The sequence below is a fragment of the Papilio machaon genome, chromosome W (genome assembly GCF_912999745.1).
Source record: "Papilio machaon chromosome W, ilPapMach1.1, whole genome shotgun sequence".
Classification (NCBI taxonomy): domain Eukaryota; kingdom Metazoa; phylum Arthropoda; class Insecta; order Lepidoptera; family Papilionidae; genus Papilio; species Papilio machaon.
Genome location: NC_060015.1, coordinates 9,928,486 through 9,952,616, shown reverse-complemented (window position 1 = coordinate 9,952,616; position 24,131 = coordinate 9,928,486). Strand labels below are relative to the sequence as shown.

At 35.5% G+C, this 24,131-nt stretch overlaps 2 protein-coding genes and 1 pseudogene across 2 annotated transcripts; 2 read left to right on the top strand and 1 right to left on the bottom strand.

Annotated features, from left to right (window-relative positions):
* Positions 1-1,860: 1,860 nt before the first annotated feature.
* Positions 1,861-5,471, bottom strand: LOC123723271 (meiosis-specific with OB domain-containing protein-like). The gene is made up of 9 exons (XM_045685849.1): positions 5,136-5,471; positions 5,001-5,062; positions 4,687-4,834; positions 4,420-4,500; positions 4,225-4,318; positions 3,764-3,930; positions 3,475-3,634; positions 3,132-3,234; positions 1,861-2,750 (listed from the first exon to the last, which is right to left on the bottom strand). Exons 1-9 carry the CDS (start codon positions 5,380-5,382, stop codon positions 2,592-2,594), a joined length of 1,221 nt encoding a protein of 406 aa, XP_045541805.1. The 5' UTR covers positions 5,383-5,471; the 3' UTR covers positions 1,861-2,591.
* Positions 5,472-5,684: 213 nt separating this feature from the next.
* Positions 5,685-8,357, top strand: LOC123723276 (annotated as a pseudogene).
* Positions 8,358-10,926: 2,569 nt separating this feature from the next.
* On the top strand, positions 10,927-20,410 carry LOC106711762 (gamma-tubulin complex component 3 homolog). Its single transcript, XM_045685846.1, has 18 exons — positions 10,927-11,101; positions 11,447-11,613; positions 11,696-11,809; positions 11,976-12,111; positions 12,375-12,557; positions 12,640-12,722; positions 12,821-12,938; positions 13,062-13,193; positions 13,273-13,363; positions 13,471-13,625; positions 13,706-13,901; positions 14,074-14,213; positions 18,223-18,429; positions 18,504-18,721; positions 18,867-19,008; positions 19,084-19,198; positions 19,934-20,108; positions 20,286-20,410. Exons 1-18 carry the CDS (start codon positions 11,032-11,034, stop codon positions 20,316-20,318), a joined length of 2,475 nt encoding a protein of 824 aa, XP_045541802.1. The 5' UTR covers positions 10,927-11,031; the 3' UTR covers positions 20,319-20,410.
* The last annotated feature ends 3,721 nt before the right edge of the window (positions 20,411-24,131 follow it).

Sequence of the window (24,131 nt, the reverse complement as noted above, 5' to 3'; positions counted from 1 at the left end):
ATATCTATTATTGATATATTAACATATTTACATTCAATTTTGACCTTTTTGGAATTTCTCATTTTTCCACTTTGGTCACACCACACACCCACATGTATAGCTATGCACTCAAAATGTATAACACGAGCCATTTACCTACGAGGGTATTCATTAGGGTGTTTCAATAAAAAAACTTTTTTTTTTTTTTGTTAATGGTGTCGAAAAGTTGAAAGTACACATAAAAACAAAAATTTTAGCGCCTAGTAAAGCCCTTAATATTAATATTAAGGTTTGCCTCTATTCATTCGTAATTTTTCTATTTAAATAACACGGGAAAACCTTTTTTTTATTTTAAAATTTTAATTACTTTGGATTGGCTTGTTTGCGCTACATCTCAAAGCAACGGTCCATAGGAAATTTCACGCTCTACAAAAAACGTCTGATGGTCAAAGTTCCTCAGATCAACCGTTTCAAAGATATCTGCGATCAAAAATAACACTAATCAAAAATTTCAAATATTTTCCAATAAAACTGCAAAAAAATATCATACCCTATATTTATCTTATTTTTTTCTGTAAAATCACTTGAATTTTGTTTGCTTGAGACGGTTAATTTTTTTTTTTTGCTTATTTACTCAATACGTAACTCACAAAAAGCACAAATACATATAAATATAAAGGTTAAAAATATCAAATAAATGATTTTTGGGTTTATTTTATGACAAATTTATTTAATTTTCCACCGAATACTAATAAATTTTATTTTATTTAAATAGAAAAATTACGAATGAATAAAGGCAAACCTTAATATTAATATTAAGGGCTTTACTAGGCGCTAAAATTTTTGTTTTTATGTGTACTTTCAACTTTTCGACACCATTAAAAAAAAAAAAAAAGTTTTTTTATTGAAACACCCTAGTATTCATGCATTAAAATCCACTTTTATCCCCTAAATTTTTAATTATTAATTCATATTCCCCTTTCAATTCCAAGTCCAAACATGTACTTTTTATCAATGGAAAAAAATAAAAGTTCAATACGTGAACACTCAATAATTTTTCAACAGAAAAATTTTGAAAATTTTCATTACGCGAACTCTCTATGGGACTTTAACTCTTTTTTCCAATTTTCATTACATGAACTCCCCATTATATTTTTATATTTTCTTTTAATATATTTCATCCATTAATTAAGTATCTAAATATTGAATAATATATTATATTAATATATTATAAAAGACTTTTAAAGCCATTAAAAATTAAACTTTTAATTAAGTACTTTTATTATTAATTAATTCTTTAATTAATTAATAATGTTAGTTACAAGGGCCATAATCTTCGAATAAAGTTTGTTTTCCAAACTCTTTTCTCTTCCTTGTATATTCATAAGTGATTTCATTTTTTTCTGGTTTCTCCATAATTTTCGATGTTATTTAATCAATACCGTTGCTACTGTAGGTACTAGTGATGTAACGAATGTTGGATTTTTCACATTCGCGAATGCGAATGCGAATGCGAATATTCATCTTCAATATTCGCGAATGCGAATGCGAATGCGAATGTTAAATTTCAAATAAAGCGCGCGCAAAATGTTTGACATTTCGTGTCGGCCATGTTTAAATTGAACATAGCCGAGCCGATACAGGTTGAATGAACGAAGTTAGTCACAGAAAGTTCATTCGAAAAGTATTGTTTTGATTTGAGGTTAGTTTGGTGTTATTGCATTTCCCAAATTTAACCCAATTTTAAATAGAAATAAATATTTTTTGTTTTTGTAAAAAGCTTATTTACAAATAGTCAAGTATTCATTATTTGATTTTTTAAGTTTATATTTCATTATCATATTTAATTCTTAGAAAATATATAGTGGGATGGAAAAATATATAATTAAAGCCAAAAAGGTTATAAATTAATATTATACTTAGATTTGATTGGATCTCTGAAGTTCTGTTTTCACAAAAGATACTTGAATTTAGAATTAGATTTTTTTCAAAATATATGTAAGGCATGGACATTCATTATTTTTTCTGTGGTGGAGTTAAGTTGTGATTTTGTTAATATTTTAATTAGACTAACAAGAACAAAAGAGAAAGTGTTTCTAATTTAGTTGCTTACCAAGACTGTTCCATAATATTTTTTTTTAATTCAAGTATGGTTAAATAAAAATATATAAATCTTATCAGTTGTGTTATCATTTCATATGCAACCATATAATAATTTCCTTTTTGTTTGTTAAATACATTCGCTAAATATTCGCATCGTTTTTTGCGAATAGGAATGCGAATGCGAATATCGAAAAATATGCGAATATTGGCGAATGCGAATGCGAATATTCGTTACATCACTAGTAGGTACTACCTTTATATTTCTTACTCCTTCTTTATTCTGATCATTAAATTGGTTTGTACGAATAGAATAAAAATGTATGTGTTTTTGCAAAAGCTAAATATGTTCACTTTTATGAATGTATGAATCTTTGAAAAGGAGCAATAAAATAACTTTAGTAAGTAATTTTTTTATTTACGTCTATGTTTAGACAATAACGAAAAGGTTTTCGTCATTAATTAGCCTACATTAGAGTTTATTAAGGAATCAATGAATGGCAACATTAAACTTAGTAAAGTGGTATAGGGTCGGCAGGGTTGGCTTTGCGCAGAGAGAGCACGATGAGGCGATGCGGCGTGGCGGCCAACTTGGCGCAGCACTGCTCCAGCAGCAGGCGCCAGCGGACAGCTGCCCGTTCTTCTGACGACATCGCTTTTAACTGTTGCGTCTATTAAAGGAACTTACAACTTTATTATATCCACAGATCTCTATAATTACATGGACAGGCTACAAGCCGTGGTATTTTGTGCTTGTTGATTTTCGCCATTTTGGCACTGATCATAGAGGTTCTATGTATTATCTGTCAATAACATTAACGGTATCATTTAAGGCGGAAGAAAGTTAAAGAATTTATTTTCAAGCGGCGATCATTTTCATTTGTATAGAGATCAGTGATTAAACCTTGTGTTAAAGTTATAAAACTACAAAGTATCCGTTTATTCACCTGCTATTTACACTTTGCTTGAAATAATAATCTTAGCAACAGACTAAAGCTGTTATATAAATTTCCAGATTCTTATTAAAGTATAATTGATTTCCCAATACTCACCGTGTAACCTAACGTGTTCTGTAAAATATTTGCTGGAAGACGAGCGGTCAGTTCCCCGGTGTGATCGGCGAAGCGCACTCTTAACTCTTCACAGTTATTGTCCCTAAATTGATTGACGAAAATTTTAAATAATACAAAACTGACTCGAAATTGGGTACAATGAAGCGGACTTATATTTACATACGCTCGAATAACGGGTAATACTCCTGCTACGAGTATGTTCGTCTAATAAAAATACCGTTGACGTCTAAATTCTTTGTATAACCATCGGCTCAGTTCGGTTCAGTTAATTATTTGAAAATATTTTTGTAACGACAATACGGAGAATAAAAAATAAAATTACGTAGAGTTAATCAGATCGTCTAAGTCGAGATGTGTGAGTAGAGCATGAAGCGAGGCACAGAAGGGCGCGCCGTCAGCGAGGCGGTCGCGCACCTGCTCCACGGTTGCGGCGCACGCGCGCTGCCCGCTCCACTCCGACCACGCGGCCGCCTCACCACCCGCTGAAAGTACTTACATGCAGCTCCAAAAATATAACAATATCATGACAGTACGACCGCAATTCTCTGTATGAAATCCAGCATTCATAAAAACCAGTTTATCGGCTTGTACGAAGATACTGTATCATGTACCAGCTCGGTCTTGTATATAGAGTCTGAGCGCCTCAGCGTTAGAAGTGTGCGGCTGATGCGTGACGACGCTGCGCCCGCACACCTGCGTCCGCGCGCCACGACCGCGCCACGACACGCGCGCGTCCGCGATAAACAACACGCTTCCTAATGGACGCCATTCCTCCGCCCTAGTACATTTTAAAAACATTTAAAAGACGGTTTTAGTGGTCATCCGTTGTACTTATAACAAAAATTTTATGTGCTTTATAGCAGGGATAGAAAGTTAAATGTGAAGACTTCGTCAAATATAATTAAACAGACGAAACATTTAAACATAAATAACACATACTAAACATGTACTTTACGCCGCTTCTTACAGACAACTATTATTATTACATTTTAATTTCAATTCAAACACTCAGGAAACGTGCTTTGCTTATAAAACAATTACACAAAATTCCTTTTCATGACGCAACATTCACCTTTGAATAGTATCGGTATCAAACATCTCCAAATAGAGAGAAGCGGGCGTTGTGTTGTCCACTATTTCTACAGCACGTACCGGCATTTCCACACCTTATGCAATACAATAAATTATGTTTATTACGAAATTGTTTTTTATGTAGCAAAAGAATTAAAAAAAAAAAGATTTAATAATAATATGCAAACAATGATACCGAGTTTAGTTTTTATCATCTTCACAGGTTGCACAGATTTCACAACAACTAACAAGTCTACATAAATATTTCCATTTCCTTCTGTAATTAAAGATACATTAAATTAAAAAAATATATATGGAGTATACAATCTATATAAAAGATAGATTAGATTGACAAGTTCATTGGTCATAACTATGATACGATAGAAGTGGTTTTCCTCGGCATACCGACCCACATCCTCTAGTAGTAAAAGAAAACAACAAAAAAGAAAGCAAAATATCTTACCAGTAAATGTCATTACTTCAGCGAGACCACAGCCCGCTGATGATTTACTCGGAATATGGAGAAGCGGTAAATACGCACCTGTATCGCCACTGAAAGTACTCACGACGGAGGATCCTTCGTTGATAGATAGGTAAAATGGAGATGATACCTCGAGGAATAAAATGATATGTAATAAAAATATTTCGTTTTTTCTCTCTTATATTAAGATCTAAGACGTACTTTCATTTTATTAATTAGACAAATTCTGATACGGTTTGAAATAACAAATTGAGTGATCTAAACTTTTTAAGATAAGGTTGTAAGAGGATTTTTACCTGTGGTTTAAATAAATCATCTGCCACACTTTTGACGCAAATTTTTGGCGAATAAATTTCAACTGCAACAAACTTTCGTTTCAACACTTTTGTATAAATAAAAAAGGAATATTTTGAAATTGTTAAGGTTATTACCGACATCTCCAACGATGAATCTATTATAAAAAGTCGTTACAAAGTTATCTGAACCCCACACATCGACATTTATTGTATCAATTTGGGAATCCCTTATAGTGAAAGACATCACACCTCGTAATTCGCTACTTTTCTCTTTGGGACTAAAGGTTCTTGGACATTTTTTAGCTATAATTATGCCAATCACAAAAGCATTCTTAATGTTTATGTTTAAATTATTTAAACAAACTTTTTGTACTCCCGTCATGGTAAGAAATCGAAAACCAAACAGAAAGTAACAGAAATAACAGAATGTTAAAAAACTTCGGTTCCCGCCAATTTCATTTTTTTTATGCAATGGAATATTAGTTGAGATTATTTGTCATTAATGATGTATCATCCTAGTTAAAAAAATGGATCTAATTATATTAGTGCTGAAGTTAGTACCTATTTAATAATATTACAAGACATTTATAAATTATTACAAGAATTTAAAGTAAAAGTTCTTTTATCCTGACAGATATACATGGTTTGCAAATTTCGTTGCATAACGGAGCGGATATGATAATTGATAACTTAAAGTCAATGTCAAAATATAGCGGCAACTGCTATTAAATAATATAAAATCAAATAGAAATAACTCAATTCGGTGAAATAATAGTTTGTACATCTATATTTCGTTTCTATGATATAGTTACTATCATCATGTTGTTCAAGTCTAAACCAGATTCTAACAAACGAGATCAATTTTCACCATCCGAATTAGAAAGACAAAACATAAAATACACGGATTGTTCAAGACGGTTTTATCAAGTATCCCGCGACTTTTCCAAACAGTATGCTCATATATATTCTGCAAGATTGAATACTTTCAGAAATATTTTAGGGCCAATTATTAATAAGAAATGGTCGAATAAATATAAAGTTTTAAAATTGTGTGAATTACGTGAGAAAGGCACCCAATGTGTTATTATTGGTACACTTTTCAAACTACAACAATTAAAACCCAGTATTCTGAAAGAACTTTCAGATCAGTTGGAGATTATTCCTCAGCCTACTCTCATTACTTTTATTAGGACATGCATGTTACATGTGATTTTTTTTTCAGAACTCATTTTGTTCATGACTCAGATAGTCTTGTTTTAGAAGATGAACTTCAAAGGATCAAATTATCTAGTAATTGTATTGATGTACATAAGGTGGTTACTGGTGTAGTTGTTGCAATACTTGGTTAGTGTGTGGAAAATGTATGCTAAGTATGTATGAAGAAATATGATATCTCTACCTTTTTAATGCCCATAACTTTCAGGGTCTGAAGATGAAGATGGGATTTTTACAATCAAAGATATTTGTTGGCCGGAATGCAATATACAAAAACCTTTACCAAAGCTTAATACTGATAGGTAATATTCTCATGCACCTCACTTCATAAATGTAATTCTATTTTAGTCTACAACACTTCCCAAGTTGGCATAGATTTGATTTGGAGTTGACATTCTTAATTATACTAACCATATTTAAATTTTTACTGTCAAAACATAATATTGTTATCTCAGTATTTTTGGTAGGAATGAGGGGGATGACAAAATATTGATTTATTTTGTATCTTTTTCACATATATAACCAATTTTTTAAATGTTAAAGGGAATGTAGGTTATACATGTGGACTTATGTGCTAAAAAAATTCTGCACTCTCGAAGTTGTGTGCGATTGCCTCTTAACTGCAATATAATTATTGCAATGGACTTATAGGATTCATGTTGTTACAGATATGTAGTACTAATGTCTGGTCTCAATATGGCATCCAAATCAGCTGAACATTTATTTTCATTGAATCTATTCCCTGAATGGATATCTGGATTTTGTGGTACAACAGTATATCAAGAAGAAATCTCTAAGATCGTAAGAGTTATTATTGCAGGTAAACCTGATCTTTTCTATGATGGTGATTTCCATTGATAATGATGTAGTAAATTAATATTTATATACTTGTAGGTGGCGTTTTCGCAAATCATTCAAATGAGGCAACTTTAAATGAATCAGATGTTATTGCATCTGCTGATTCAGTTGATGCTTTTTCTGCGGCATTAAGTGCAGTGGCTCCGGTGGATTTAATGCCTGGATGCAAAGATCCTTCAGGTATCATGTTACCTCGGAAGCCATTCCACTACTGTAAGTTAACAATGCATAAAATTATTTTGATAATCACTACTTATAATACACTAATAAGATGTTGTATTTCAGGTCTGTTCCCAAAGTCTGTGGAGTATAAATCATTTAACCGAGTATCTAATCCATATGAATGTGAGATTGGGGGTAAATACTTTTTCTTAATTTATGATTAACAACTCAATATTATGATTAATTGTATTAATTTCTTCCAGGTTTCTTGTGTTTGGGTTCATCTGGGGAACCAATTAAAGATATAATGAAATACAGTAAACTTGATAATTAATTAGAAATTACTAGCTTTTACCCGCGACTCCGTCCGCGCGGAATAAAAAAAAATAGAAAACGGGGTAAAACTTATCCTATGTCCTTTTCCTGGTTCTAAGCTACCTGCCCACCAATTTTCAGTCAAATCGATTCAGCCGTTCTTGAGTTATAAATGGTGTAACTAACACAACTTTCTTTTATATATATAGATGAGAAGGACATTACAGTGGCGCCATCTTGCACCTACATGTCCTGATACTGTCCCTTGTACACCTTGCATAGAAACTGATCCATTTACTATTTACAACTGTCCTGCAATCTATTTCAGTGGTAATTGTAGAGAATTTGCAACAGATTTACATAAAGGTAAAACATATTTATTTTTCATTTAAGTTTTCAGAAATTTAAATATTTACAAACACCTATATTTTATTTTAGGAGCTGATGGCCAAGTTACAAGAATAGTGTGCATTCCGGATTTTTGTGATAAACAGACTATTGCAATAGTCAATTTAGCTAATCTAGATTGTCACAGTATGATTTTTTCTTAATTTTTTCAAATAAATGTAAATCAGATGTTAAAAATAATTTTTAATATTGTGCCTGCACACAGTATGCCAGTACAGTAGTACAGTAGCGCTGGCTTGGTATGAACTGTATGGTCCAACTCGCGCCAGTTACTGTTTACATTAAGCCAGTTGTATGCCAGCGATGATTTTAAGCGCAAGTGTTCTGCTGTACTGGTATACATAAACCATGCATTACCTTTTTAATAATAATAAAAGTATTTTTTTATCGAATCGCCTATTATCTCTTTGCAATATTGTGCAAAATATGAATTATCAAATAACATTTTATATACTTAAGTAGTGTCGTGTCTTGACTTTAAAGTAGATATATGTTGATCAAGACACATCTGAGTCTTATTCTACAGTATATAAATATGCCCCGCAGGGCCCCAGCGAGGGGCCGCCGACGTACGAGGTACGCCGCGGCCCTTCAACCAATTTGAGGTGGCCACGCGCGGCAGGCCGGGGGGCCTGCTGCGCCGAATGTGGCGGATGCCCTCTCTCCTGTGTTCCGAGGGAGGGCATCATAGGGTGATGGGAGGGGGTGTTAAAAACAGCCCCTCCCTACACGTGTCGAGCCCCTACCAAGGGGCTCCCCTAGCCGGGTCGTGGATAAACTAACGTAGATGCCACGGCCCGGTCAGGCGAAGGAGAACACCGCGGGGTTTAGTGGGTATTCCGGTCGCCTTCTGCGGCCGGCGAGTCCCACACGAAACCGTCCCTGCTGCCCCCGCAGCACGGACGGCGAAGTGCGTAAATGCATTCCCCGCGTCAACAAAAAAAAAAATACAGTATATAAATATGTTACATATTTTGTCTGAAAGGCACAAAACACCTGAATACGGTAATTGCCATAGCATTGGCAACACTGTCTTACTTTTTGGATTAAATTTTTTTAACACAACTCGATGCAATTCAAATCGATTTGGTTTAATCGGTTTGTCGAATCGAATTTGATAAATTGTTTGTTTTAATTCATGAAATTTTCACATTTACATTCTATTAATTTAATGTACTTTATAATTTTTAATAATCTTAAGAAGTTTCTTATTAAATATGTACATCGACTTTTGAAACAACTAAATTATTCCGATGTTTGACTAAATCGAGTCATATGACAGATTGACAGAATAACTATCTTTACGTCTCAGCTCCGTACTTCGTTGCCTATCAGCGTTCCTCAGATTAAGAATTATATAAATATGACATGCGCGTTCACCCGTAAGGGACAGATAGAGAGTACTATAGACTATACCTATATATAAGTAAGAGGATTGGGGTTACCAGTTATTTGTTTTGTCCCGAAAATGAATAATTACGATATAATTTAATATATACCAATTTATATATTCCCAATTAAATTGTAATTAATAAATGTAATAAATATAACAAACAATGCGTAATTTTTGTTTATGTGACTAAGATTAGGTAAACAGATTTTTTGGTAATACTTAGTCAATATGTATGTACTTAGTATGTTTAATATAAAATAATTGAAACAAATTTATTCATTATGTGACCATTTATATACCAAAATGAACTTAACAAAACATAGATTCTTATGACACTAAAGTTTATTCAAAATGACCTCCGTGATTTTGAATACAGGCCTTCAATCTGCTCGGCCAGTCGTCTATCGCAGCACGAACGAGGTCCATGTCAATATCGGCGGCTGCCTTAATCAAGGATGTCTTGAGTGACTCCAAAAAAAGAATTTCCCGATATTTTTTTCCCGCGTACCGCTTCAACAAAGCGCGGCATCTCTTCAGTCTTAGGTCCATTAGACGAGCATTCAAACGATGTCCTGTTTTTCTTCGATATGCACGAAGCCCTAAGTCTTCATAAAAAGCTACAAAAAACATACCAATATTATAATCATATAATTTTAAATTACTCTGTAAATCATTACAGTGAACACTACATGTAAAACTACTTAATATTTAACTATTTTGATTGTAATTTCTAAGAAATAAAAATTTACATGGGACAAATTAAAAAGCATACTCTTTAAAATCAACGGGATAAGAAAGTATCAAATATTTAAAAACACAGCAGCAATACTAGTATTAAAAACTCCTTTTGAAATCTGTTGAAAATAGTATAAAAATGTGAATTGTTTCATTTATATACATTATACATACTATAATTTATTTCCCCTAAATTCAGGGTAATTTTTACAACAAGATGGTGGTATTATTTTTACGGGTAATAACCAACCAATTTGAAAAGAAGTTTAATATGGCCGCTTGTTTCCCATATCTACAGTATATTATTTGACACAAATGACATCTGCGTTTGGGCGCATAATGTTCGAAAAATACGATTTTATTTTAGCTGATTTTACACGTATTTTAACATATTAGTTATTACAAAGACTGTAAAGAACAACTAGTTTGTATTTTCTTCCTTATTTTGTATGAATACATGTGAATAGGTGCGTAGTTTCAGTACTTACGAGTGAAAGGTTATGTTTTCCTCTTTTCGCTCACTACGGCTTTTACATCCAACAATACAGCAGTATACCATGTTTTATAAACTTTACCTAACTAAAACTGAAATATCAAAATATTTTTACACAATTACAGCGACTAAGTACTCACAATTTTCGAAAAATAGCACGAATGTCAAACTTTGTTAGGGACAACCTAGGTTGTTTGTAGGGGACAACCTTTGTTCCAAACAAACTCCAAAGCCTGGTACGCAGAAAGGGACAGAAGATAGTTATCCCTGTCTTTGTCACGTCACAGGAATTGGGTATAACTGTATCTCTCTCACTCACGGTATTAATATTACCGTTTTTTAAATGGTTTAAATTAGACAATTGGTCGGTGTAGTATTTGTCTTATTGTACTAAATTTAATGTTTGAATGCTTCTAAGGCAATGAATAGATTTAGTTATATAAATATCAACGATGGATTCAATTTCAAGTAATTTAACAATTCTTCTGAGACAATTGTGCGAAGAATTGTCACCCGCACCAGGTTTGATTCTTTTTTCAAATATTTCTAAAATAGTTAAAATTTTCTTTATTTTTGGTGCAAGTTTATTCATATTTATGAACATTATAAGCGATTATTTTAAAGACTTCGTATATAAAAGAGGCTTAGTATAATTTTACTAGATTGTTTGCAATATATTATTTTTGAAAACGTATTTAAGTTCGTAAGCACGTTAGCTTACAGTACAGCTGTTATTTGATTTCAGTCGTAATTGGTTACTGATAGACTACCTTTTTAACCACCATTTCTATAAACATAATAATTACAATATAATATGACGAGTAAATTATTATTCAAAATAATATATTCAAAATAAATATGTTATAGATGCTGCTTATGAATTAGCACTCTCTTATTTGACCTCAACAAATGATAAAGGAAGAACAGTCCAAGATGAGAGGTTGTTGTGTCAGAAAATATACAATCGTCTTGCAAGCATCTCTGCACAAGATGCAGATAAATTCACCGAGTCTTATGCAAAGCTCAAAAACTCTGTAAGCAAAATTATAACATTTTTTTCTTTAATTACCCTCAGAAAAATGGTCCTCATTTTCATGGTTTTGAATTACTTTTTAGCTTATTTTGAAGCAGCGAGTATCAATTTTGTCACTCCTAATGTCTCTCTCAGACACTTCTCATCAAAACGAATCTACTCAACAACTGTTTCCTGTGCCTAATCTTGCTGTAGCTGTAAGTATTATTCTATATGCTATAGTTGTGCTTTGTGCACTTATTTGAATATTTCTAGAGGACTAGTAAATTTTCATCTTTTGTAGTTCAGTTTTCACAGATTTTCTAAGTACTGCAATATTTTTGTTAAAAGAAATTTCAACAACCTGTTTATTTCATATTTTAGAACATCTGTAGTGGATCAAGTAATAGTAAAAGTACAATTGGATCGGTCAGTTGGAGCAGTAATGTGTTGAAACAAGGATCAAACCAAAGCCTTCCTGAAGACTACAGTAATGCCGCAATTGTATTGCAGTCTAATGGTAATGAATAAATCCATACTAGAAAATTATTTGAAAAACATTTTAGTATTGGAAAATAAATAAATCTGTTGAGGGATCTCATAAGTGCTATAACTGTAACTCTTTTCATCCGGTTGATTAATTTCCTGATCTAAACTAATATTAAACAAAATTACTTGTTTTTGTATATGACAAATAAACTGAAAAACGACTGAATCAATTTTAAAAGTTCTTTTGCGAGTTTATATTTTTTATAAATATAGAATATAAATATTTTTGTACAGCACGACCAAATGAGCGCGCCTGTGTCCGTGACGCTCTGTTAGCTGCGACGGGCGTGCGAACGCGCAGTGCAGTCGGGGTGTCTCGACCAGTACAAATGTTGTATTCTCGCATTGCACAGTTAGGATTTCTCCATGACCGTCTTAAAGAATTCATTGATCCTTCTTCTGGATTAATGCCTCAGGGTAATAATAACAATTAACTTATTTATAATTCGAGTTTCCATTTTTTATGTTATATTTGTTGATTACTAATGTCTGTTTTCAGGTTTAATGGGCGAAGGATTAGTTTCATCTATACGAGATGAACTTACAGAATACTATCGTAGCATTGCGTTGTTACAATCGCAGGTTAATTATATGTTATTGCCTGAAAAATATTTGTTAAATATTATTGTGTGTATACAATAAAATAAGATGTACACACAGTAATATTATTATGCAAACAGGTATGTGAAGGTGAAGGCGGTGGTGGTACTTTGCGTCGCGTGTGCGTGTGGGTACAGGAGCCCTTGCATCGACTCACCTGGTTAGCTAACATGGTTCATACCGCTCATCACAAGAAAGGTAAATTGTATTAAAAAGATCCGATACTTATTATTGTTTTTTTTTTTAATTCATCCAATTTAAACATACATTAGTTTTGGTCCCTCAAGCTGGATAAACTTCTAGACCGTGAAATATTTAAAGGTGGTGAATTAGCATCGTGTATTCATCGGTTTGTGGGTCATGGAGACGAGCGCGTTGCGACTCTTGCAAGACGTCTTTTAACTGCACTGACATATCCACTTTTGCTCATGCTCACAAGATGGCTACTTCACGGTATATACGAATATATATTTTTATTTCTTATTGCGCGTAAACTATACTCTTACCTAAATACTTGAATTTGATATTTTAGGGGAAATCGAAGATAATTTTAACGAATTCTTTATCGAGAGCAGGAATGGCGTACCGATAGACGGAATGTGGCATGATAAATATAGAGTAAGGTAATTAAAAGTGAACGTATTATTGCACTTGGTTGGATTGTATTTTCTTGACTAGAAATGTTTGTGATACTTTGTAAGGAGTAAAAGTGGTTTATTATTGAGTTCAGAGAGTGGATGGTGCCGTCGTTCATGGCGCGCGAGCAGGCGGCGCAGATCCTGGCGACGGGCAAGAGCGTGGTGTTCATGCGCGAGGCGTGCGCCGACGAGCTGGGGCCCAGCGACCACGCCCACCATCTGCAAGCGCTGCTCAAACAGCACAATGGTATACATTACACATTCTATTCTAACTTATTTATACTTGTTTTTCTGTTAGCAGTGTTACATATTATAGATAACTTGTAGGTATGGGTACGGAGGGTGCGTGGTGGGAAGCGGAGGGGCTGCGCGCGGGCGTGGCGGCGGCGCACGCGGCGGCATCTCGGCGTCTGCTCAGCGCGCTCATCTCGCACCATCACTTGCTGGACCACCTCGCCGCGCATCGCCGCTACCTGCTGCTGGCGCAGGGCGACTTCGTGCACCATCTCATGACCCTACTGCAGTAAGTTTTTTTTTTTGCATCTATCTTTGCGAACTGTACCTTGTTCACTGAAAGTATGATCAAAGAAATCTGCACAAGGTATTCGTATCTTTTTTTGGGTCGCAAATGTTGGTAGTTTTGTTGAAGGTTTTCTCGGTAATGGTAAAGGATCACAATCGTTTTGTTATGTCAGGGAGGAGTTAAACAAGCCAGCGAGCTCACTGTATGTACACAACCTGACGTGCACGCTGGAGGCCGCCGTGCGCGCCACTAATGCACAGTTCGAGCCGCCGCACGTCCTCTCGCGTCTCCATGTCCATTTGTATCCTAATTGTATGTATAACAAAACTATTACGCTACATACACTAATATAGCGTACGTTGTGCTTTTATGTCATTCGATAAATGACGAAACTTCATTTCTAATGTTTTATATCTTGAGAGTAAGGCATGTAATATTAGGATTAGCAGAGCTGGGCATTAACTCGTTAATCCGTTAATCGTTAATTAACGAAGTTAACATTTTCCTTAACGGATTAACTTTTAAGTTAAATTCAAAAAGTGTTAACGCTCTTGTTAACTTCCGTTAAATTTCACTTCCGTTAATTTAGTCCGTTAATTGTTACAATAGACACTTATTGACGTGTTGTCATTTTATTTAAATTATGCATCAGGCTACATTCGTAAGTTCGGCTATGTTCGGGGACCGTCGGCGAGTCGAATGGTGAACGAGAACGAGAGAGAACGAGAACGAGCGAGTGTGATGCATGTTATACAATACACCAAGCGGCCGGGAAAGACGTGATCAAAAGAGTACCGCAGAATCCTTGTTAGAAAATAGTTACGATTTAACCAAACTTACCTCTATCAAATATTGCGAAGTTTAGGCGCTAGACACCTTCAAAGTTTTTTAATTATTTCACATTTACACAAATATCTCGAAAAGTCTATATTACATTTTATTCACATTAAAACTGGTTTTCATTTATTTAACATCACTTTTTTTTAGAACATGATTTTGTTATAAAACCAACATAAGGTACGAAAGTACTTTATTCTAAATACAATAATTGTGCACTTATATATATAGATAAACACTGTGTTGAATTGCAATCAAAATAATCAAGTGTGCATAACTCTTCAACGTCGTAACTAAATTACAACTAAACTTTGTTGGCGACGAATATGTTTATTTTAATATTGAAGTTTAAAGACAGCAAAAAATATAAAAAAAAATCGTTTATGGTTCATTTGAAAAAGCGTACAAATAGGATTTTTTTGTCATTGCGTAGATAAGAAACAAACAATGAAAAATAAATTTAAAAACACGAAAGACGAAATGTGCACGCAATAAACGTTCCTCAAAAACAAAAGGGATTAAGGTGTTTATTACCGTCGTTTGTTTTTTTTGGGGCTTCTTCATAGTCAACGAAAAATAATTTTGCATTTTAAAAATATGAACAAAGGATTAAGTGGACAGCCCGCACACAGAATGCGATAACGAACTCGATGGATTTATGGCCCCAACCCTTCTAATGGTCGGCGATGCACGTGCGCTGCACAAAGACAATAGCGAAGATAATTTGTTTGTTTACAAAAAAAAAAGTATACGATAAAACGAGAAAGAATGAGGAAAAAGATAAAATAATTATGTTAGTGAAATAATGTTAAATTGTGTTATACTAAAATTAATATATGAAATGTCGTCGGCACAAGTGACCTTTACAATAACATAAAAAACAATCTCAAACAAAAAGCACTGAAAAGTAACAAAATAATGTCATGAAAACCCTCTAAACTCTAAAGAAAGTTCTCTTCTTTCTTGTAACATTTATTGTATAATTATTGTTATTTCGCAGTCGGTGTCGGCCGAAGTAAATAGGTGACATTTTATATTTGAGATGTATTAAACATACTTACGTTTATGTCTCTTCTTACTGCATTTTATTTGAGATTGATATTCTTTTGAATATTACCATAATACGAGTATGTCTCACTGTTTAATAGAAAACTTGTGTTGTCTAAATTTAGTTAGTTCTCTAATTCCGTGAAGTTGGATGGTCGATAAAAAAATGACTGAAAAGGTCAAGTGTCCATCATTGTCAGTGAAGTATATAAGTGTGTGTAACTAGTGCATGTTATGTCATTAATATCGTACAGGCAGTAGTACATCACCCCAATCGTCAACATTTTATTTGAGTATATTATATAACTAAACTATAGATAGGATTAGCGCTCGCCCGAGATTTCGTAAGCGCAGTAAAAAAATAGCCTAAGTTCTATAGAAAGTCTTGACAAAATCAGTCCATATGATTCGGAGATTATTCGTATGGCCATTTCCCGCTTGCGCCCTATATTCGTAATATAAACCAAAATTAACTTTAACTGTTAACTTTAACTTGCGTTAAATTTTCTTAAATTAAACGCTTTAACGATTAACGAAGTTAAATTTTTATTTAACGAATTAACGATTAACGAAGTTAACTTTTTGATTAACTGTGCCCACCTATGAGGATTAGTGATGCAACGGAAGTGTCTTACCGGAACCAGAAACGGAAACAGATGTCAAAAATAAATTTTAGCAGAAACGGAAACGGAAGCGGAAACAGAAGTGTAAATAATAAAAAAAAACATATTTACAAATTTTTTTTTTGGTAAGAACAGTTTGTATTCGTTTTTAATTTATTAAGGCATTGGATATCGGTGTCCTTCAGCCTTCAATATATGTATTTTACTGTGCTGCAATAAGTTAAAATACGTTTTTTTTTAATTTATTTTCAGGAAACAAAATTACACTATTTACAAATTAATGTTCGCCAAACCACTGGTGTTGATAAACGACAAATATATTTCTTTATTAATACATTCACTGCTGACCACTCGGATCCGAGTGGGCAGAGCTATTAGTAGCGGCGCCTCCCCCTCGGACCCGAGCGAGGGGCCCGTTTACTTTGTAGTAGCCAGTAAGCCGCCGGCGTTTGAAGCGAGTCCATGTTGCTTTGTGTGGCCACTCTGGCAATATAGTCAACTAACTAAAAACAGTATTAGTTTCATTCTTACAGTGTTGTAGTGATTAGTACCACGTTCGTACGGAGGCGGACATACAAATATCTTGTATCACATGAAGCTAAGGCTGAATTTAATGTTATGTATGTATATTTTTTAAATATATATATATATATATATATATATATATATATATATATATATATATATATATATATATATATATATATATATATTATATATATATATATATATGTCCTGTATGTGTATGTACGTGTGTATACGTTTATGTTTATGTGTGTGGGTGTGTATGAAATTTTACAAGATCTTGAACCGAGAAGATAAAAGCTGGTTTTGATTAGTATCCTTACATGTTTTACTCAATATTCTGGAATTTGATGAAAAACTTGACTTTGTCAAAATCTTGTAACATATTAGTACACAGGAATGCAATCGTGGAACAAATATCTACATATTAGTAAACTAAACCATTGCCATCCCTAGCGCTCAAAATGATGATCCCTAGCGCTCAAATACAAAAAACATTATTAATTTATCTATATGTTCAAACACTCCCAGATATACTAAATAAAAATTCAGCATAAAAAGTTTTGGCTCCCAGCTGTTACCTTATTTTTTATTTTGTAAACAGTGAATGTGTTAAGTATCAAAAACACCAAATCTAGATTAGAAATAGATATAATTATTAGGCACTTGACTTGGTTCGAATCCCGCTATGTACCAATGTGTATTTCGATTTAGATATTTACATTTTTCCGACGTTCCTACGGTGAAGGAAAACATAGTGATGCTGCCTGCACATATGTATCTGAGAAAAAATTTAATGATATGTGTGAAGTCAACCCGCTCTGGGCCAGCGTGGTTGACTATGGCCTAGTCACCCCTAATTTGGGGTAGGCTCCGAGCCCCTCAGTGGGGATGTAGAGTGAGCTAATGATAATAATGATGATGATATATTACATGATTATCACTTATTCAAAAGTACATTTAATAACTCGTAAGTATGAAATAGTCACATTTTGCCAGTTGTCAAATTTTATATGGACAACAACTAGACAGTTTACTCCAGCAAGAGAAACTGATTGTTTCAAACAGCAGCAGAAAATATTACGCGCTTAAATTCACGAAAAAGTACGTAAACAAACAAATGCGACAAGTGCCGAAAGGCCGCGCACGGACTGCGCGATCTCTCAGCCGTCATAAAGTTGCGGAAACAGAAGCAGAAACGGATGTTGAAAAGCACGCGGAACTTCCGCATTTGCGGAAACGGAAACAGACATCCGTTGCATCACTAATTAGGATGTTATCACTGTAAGGCGACGGTCGCGAGGACAGCGGGTGGGATGTGTTCGCGCTGCAGTACCGCGTGGACGGGCCGCTGGGTACGCTGTTCCCGGCGACGTGTGCGGCGCGATACAGGGCGCTGTTCGCGCAGCTGTGGCGCGTCAAGCGCATCGAGTACGCGCTGCACCGCGCCTGGCGCGACCACATCATACTGCACAAGCGACTCAAGTACATGCCCGGTCAGTGCACCCACCGCACACATCTACACGGAGCCTGCAATCTGACATACACGTTAACTGTATAATGAACGCAGAGGTGTGGGGTCTAATGCGTCGGGTGTCGTGCCTCCGTGCGGAGGCGCTGCGGCTGTGTGGCGCGCTGCAGGAGGCGAGCTGCGTGGGCGCGGAGCCCGCGTGGGCGGAGCTGCTGGCCGCCGCTGCGAGCGGACACCACCTCGACTCGCTGCTACATCTGCACCACAACGCACTCGAAAGGCACTCCATACACGCCATGATACACCACACCACACAGGTACTACACCGTCAAACACACACCGGCCCTTTTCACATACTGTCAGTGTTAGTTAGAGTAGCAGAGTGGAGATGCGTCTATAAAACCCGGATTGCTGTATCACTACATCTTTGATAAGTTATAAGTTATTATATTAATACAATAGGAGCTGCAGTCATACCTGGGCAACGTGTTGAACGAGACGCTGGCGCTTCGCAGCTTCGAAACGACGCTGCACGCCGGCATCCGCGCAGAACTCGACCGCCGCGACCGCATCGAACAACTCAAGGCGGAGAAACTCTCGAGAGGTAAATGAGAATTAATAAAATCTGTATCGTTAGGCCCAAAAGCAAAAAGTAAATAACGTAATATTAATTTTTTAGGAAAATATGCATTTACTGCAGCGGATGAAGTGCGAGGCAAAGAAAAAAGGAAAATATTTCTGCAGTTCCTGGCAAACAGAAAAGCCGATTTAAATGTTTGGACACGAACATACAGGTAAAACTGAAAATATCAAGATAAAAGAAATGCTAAAAAAATTTTCAAAGAAACAATTACAGGTTTAAAAACTCACATAAAATTATATTATAACGAAAAATTTATTGTAAGGAGAAAACGTTCTTATTCTTTAATATATACATATAATGTAATAAAGCATAAACACACACTTCTCTGTAACGCAGGATGTCAACAATCACAGCATATTTTTTTAATAATTGTTTCTTTTTAATAAAAATCCCTACACTTACGACACGCCTTAGGCCAGTGTTTCACATTTGGATTTAGAAGGGGGCAATTCGGAGATTTAAAAACTTATGTAGCCTTAACAAAAGCCTTACAATGATAGCCAGTGCTAAAAAGTACATAAAAACGTTTTAGAGACAAAAATCTGTTGCATTTAAACTATTTATATGTGTTTTCGTGTTTAAAAAATTTATATGAAATTGATCATCTAGTCAGCCAAAAGTAGTATTTAATTATTTCTCTAACATTGTAAATTTAGGCCTCGAGAGAAGTTTATTTCTAAACAAAATTTATAAGAGGCAATAGTCCTGTTCATCCTGAAAAATGGGACATGGATCCAAAAAGGTTGGGAAACACTGCCTTAGGCCATATTTTTTCACGCTATTATCCTAAGGGGTTATTTAAATTGGAAATACCTGTTTTGTAAGAAATAGACAAAAACTACAATCCAATAGCAGTACACTGGCAGATAATTATATTTATTTTCAGGGGTCATGTGACGACTTTGATTCTGAAGTTAGCATTGCATGCAGAAATATCTCTACAAACGTTGGCATTCAGACTCGACTATAGCGATTTTTACAAACGCGGTGACGCCAAGTTGCACGAACCACTCACATACCAACACATACGGCTCAGCGAGATTGGACTTAACTTAGCCAAGGTGAATATTATATTACAATTATACTTTTGTAAGAACCAAGAACAAAACAAACAATTTGTTTAGTTTAATGTCTATAACACTCAAAAATCATCTCTTGTTATTCAATTCAATATTGAACAGTCTAATGGTATCCCAATGTCTAATTTGCTTGATTATAATAAATTATATTTGGTCCAGAGCAAACTTATGAGACGTCCTACGAAGAAGTGACAAGATGCTTTTACGGAGACAACTACGAGTATATGTACACCGTGGTTGGGCTTCGTATGTGTTCGGACCAATTAACTCGAATAATGAACAATCTCACAAAAACTAATAATTTTGTTAACTGTGAACCAAATGTTTGTATTGTTAATGAGACTATGTATGTTACTCATTTCTGTAATAAAATTCTTTTTAATATATTCATGTCTTTACTTTTTTTACAAATACAAGTGTGAAGTTGATGGGACTTACACTACCAAATTCATTATAAGTTGCCGAAAGCTCCCTTTCCGATACTATTCCCCTTGTTAGTTCTACAAGTTGGCGACGTATCTTTGGGTCTAGCACGAATATTTGCAACAAGCGCCTTCATAACGTCATCGTCAATAACGTGCTTCGCCCTCTGTAAGAGAAGGTCGGGGTACAATATAGACTGTGAAAGTGATTTATAGAAATTTGACAAATTTAAAGGTGCATCAAAAAATAAATGCATCAGCAACTATTTTTTTTATTGGATCTACATATGGTCATGGTGGTAATGGCTAATCCTTACTATAATATAGTCGCAAAAATCACGAAACTTGTCTGTTCCGATTCCTACGTCAACTTAAGCAAATTGAATTTTTGAAATGCAAACTTCAATTTATAGAGTGCCTATAAAAATCGAAGACCTCGTAATTTTACGGCAAAATTTTATTAAAAAAAACTTAAAAAAATAATCGTTGCCATGTTTGCTGCATTGACATTGTTGATTGTCGTTGAGATGTCTAAGTATTTTATTGTAATCTTGGCGTAATTTTTGAATTTGTAATAATTTGATGTAATAAATCCTTTATATGAATATGCCGAAAGTATTTATAGCCGTGGGTAAAAAATACATAAAAGAAATTAACATTGAATGAGTCTAAAATACTAGATTTGATTTGTTCAACATGTTGCAATATCCATGAAGATTGTGGCGCCTCGATAACAGCAGCGTTCGGAACCGTACGATAATTATCGTACACATACGATAATTTTGTGCCTACATACGATGTACGATAGCATATTATTATGTCCTTCCGCCGTTATTCGAGGCCTTGTAAACAATATTGAGATGACATAGTCTGTCTTCCGGCCGCCATTTTAGTCGTTGTAGTCCTCTTTACCGCTGAAATATGTTTTACCGCCTTCCGCCAAGTTCACCAGGTGCCGAACCTTGGAGTTCGTTTCATTGGCGTCTTGACTTTCGTGCCGCGAAGACTACTAACGCTGCTAGCGTTCGTGTATATTTTCTAATTAAAGTTTTAAATAAGTCTTAGAAGTTGTAGTCCCGTTTTGATAGTCGTTCTTTTCAAGAAAGGAATTATGTCTGAAAGTGAAGAAAATGTGGGCCAGGCGTCTTCGTCCTCAACTACAAGCATCGACGAAGATCTGCGAAGGAGCCGTAAGAGGAAAGCGCCGCGCAGAGAGGGAAGAAAACACAAAAAGAGTAAGGTATTAGAACACCTTGCCGAACAAGTAAGTCAAATACAAAATTATTTATCATGCGGGGCGTTCCCTTCACGTAACTGGTACTCGTACGACCTACAGCAACAACCGCCAGTAGTTACGAACATCGATGACCCGTCTCTCGGTCAAGACATGTTTCAAAGTCAATCCATTACCGAGGCTCCTGCCGAGTCGCCCCTCGAATTCGAATTTAATTTATCGACTAACGTAAAAGAGTCTTCGATTCCTAAAACATCTATAGACCATTTAGAACTTTTAAATTCATTACAACATTTTAAATCGGAAAATTGGAATAATGTGCGGTACTCCGAAATACAGAAATCTTACATCTCTCGTCCAGGGTTCATTAAACTGGAAGTAAATGACGAGATTAAACAATTTGACAAAGTAAACTCATTAGCGGGAACAGATAGGTCATTCGGTGCGATTACTCATGCGATAATTATGCAAAGTGATGCTCTAAAAACAGGTGTTTCTCAATTGTTACAATGGGTAAACAATAGCGAGAGTATCGATAAAGAGACTTTACTTATGAAAATTAAAGACATTTTTTCGGGTGATTTCCAAAAGATTTCTCTCGGCTGTTTACAATTACTTTGTGGTCGAAGAGCTGACGTAATCGAACAAAGGCGTGAATCAATTTTAAATTTAGTAAGAGATAAATTTTTAAAATCGTGTCTTAAAAAGATACCTCCGTCTAGCGACTTTTCGTTTAGTAAAGATGAATTCACAGAGTTTTTAAAGAACAATGGAGGTATTAATAAAATATTTTCACGTCCCTCTTTCTCTGCGCAAGAGAAGAGAGTTATATCTGGTCCCCGGGCTGCGCAACCTGGACCCAGCAACTATAAACAGACCGGTCGCCCCACGGCACCGTTTGCTCCACGCTCTCAACCTCCTCAGGGAGTTGAGCCATATATTCAAATGCACTCGTACGCTCCATCACAACCTTTTCCTTATAATTATCAGTTCCCAGGCTATGCTGGAACCCAAAGATTTTTTCGACCCCAATTTAAACAACAGCGTTTTACCTCAGTTCAAGCCACCCCTAATACGAGAAAGCCAGCTACTCAAACCAGTGCTCCCCGAAGCGGGGCAAAATTCAATAGGAGATTTTGACATAACCCAACCGTTTCAAGGGGGCAGATTGCAGACGTTTGTGGAAACTTGGGCGAAATTAGGCGCTCCAAGCCCCCTACTCAAAATAATAAAGGGATACAAAATTCCTTTCCAAGCACGTCCGCCTCTTGTGTTGCCGTGCCTCAACAAAGTTTCCTATCAAACTACCCCCTCTCGGGAAATGGATCGAACTATAAGAAACTTATTGATGGAAGGAATTTTAGAGTTTTGCCCCGAAACGCCCAGTTTTCTGTCTACCCTATTTTTAACCCCGAAAAACGACGGCACTATGCGCCCTATTTTCAACCTGAAAAGACTGAATCAGTTTCTAAAACTATCCAAATTCAGACTGATTTCAGTTCATCGAATCCCAGAGTTTTTACAACCGAACGACTGGTTAATAAAAATAGACTTGACACAAGCTTATTATCATGTACCTGTGGCACTCTCACATCGCCGTTTCCTAAGACTAGCTTACAGAGGACAATTGTTACAAATGACCTCTTTACCTTTCGGTCTGTCGACAGCACCCAAAGCGTTTGCGACTCTAACAAACTGGACTGCGGAAGTCTTACGACAGCACGGAATCCGGATAGTTGTATTCCTAGACGATTTCTTAGTCGCGAGTCAGGACAAGTTGAAACTCGAGAAACAAACTCTAGTTGTACTTGAGACCCTACGGGAGCTGGGCTGGGTAGTGAATACCGAAAAATCAATCCTAAGTCCTCAGAAGTCCATAGAATATTTAGGTTTAGAATGGGATACGTGGAAAAACACAAAACGCTTGCCACCAAAGAAAGTAGAAGGCATAAGAACTATGATTACAAAGTTGTTGAGGAAACAACACGCATCAATAAAGGACCTCCAGAAATTATTGGGGACCCTGAACTTTGCCAGACTAGCGGTACCCCTCGGAAGACTAAACTATCGTTGTCTTCTCACACATTGCAACGGCATGCTGCGAAGAATGTTAGAGGGAAGTGCTCCTCTCCCCAATCACGCAATAGAGGAGTTAAAGTGGTGGAATCAAAACTGCGACAAGTCTGCCCGCCTTCATCCACCGCTGTTGACCCATTTCCTGACAACCGACGCAGCGGACGTAGGCTGGGGAGCCGAACTGGATGGTGTACAAGTGCGAGGCGATTGGACAAACGAAGAAGAACCAGTTCATTCGAATTTGAAAGAGATGCTAACCATTCTAAGGTGTCT

What these genes read in the sequence shown, in the direction of transcription:
- LOC106711762 (XM_045685846.1), top strand. Translation starts at nt 11,032, where the DNA reads ATGGATTCAATTTCAAGTAATTTAACAATTCTTCTGAGACAATTGTGC. An exon ending in TGCCTAATCTTGCTGTAGCT is followed by an intron (nt 11,810 to 11,975) that starts GTAAGTATTATT and finishes TTCATATTTTAG; the next exon opens with AACATCTGTAGTGGATCAAG. An exon ending in TTCTGGATTAATGCCTCAGG is followed by an intron (nt 12,558 to 12,639) that starts GTAATAATAACA and finishes GTCTGTTTTCAG; the next exon opens with GTTTAATGGGCGAAGGATTA.
- LOC123723271 (XM_045685849.1), bottom strand. Translation starts at nt 5,382, where the DNA reads ATGACGGGAGTACAAAAAGTTTGTTTAAATAATTTAAACATAAACATT. An exon ending in GACGATCTGATTAACTCTAC is followed by an intron (nt 3,235 to 3,474) that starts GTAATTTTATTT and finishes CAATCAATTTAG; the next exon opens with GGACAATAACTGTGAAGAGT. An exon ending in AGAACACGTTAGGTTACACG is followed by an intron (nt 2,751 to 3,131) that starts GTGAGTATTGGG and finishes TTCCTTTAATAG; the next exon opens with ACGCAACAGTTAAAAGCGAT.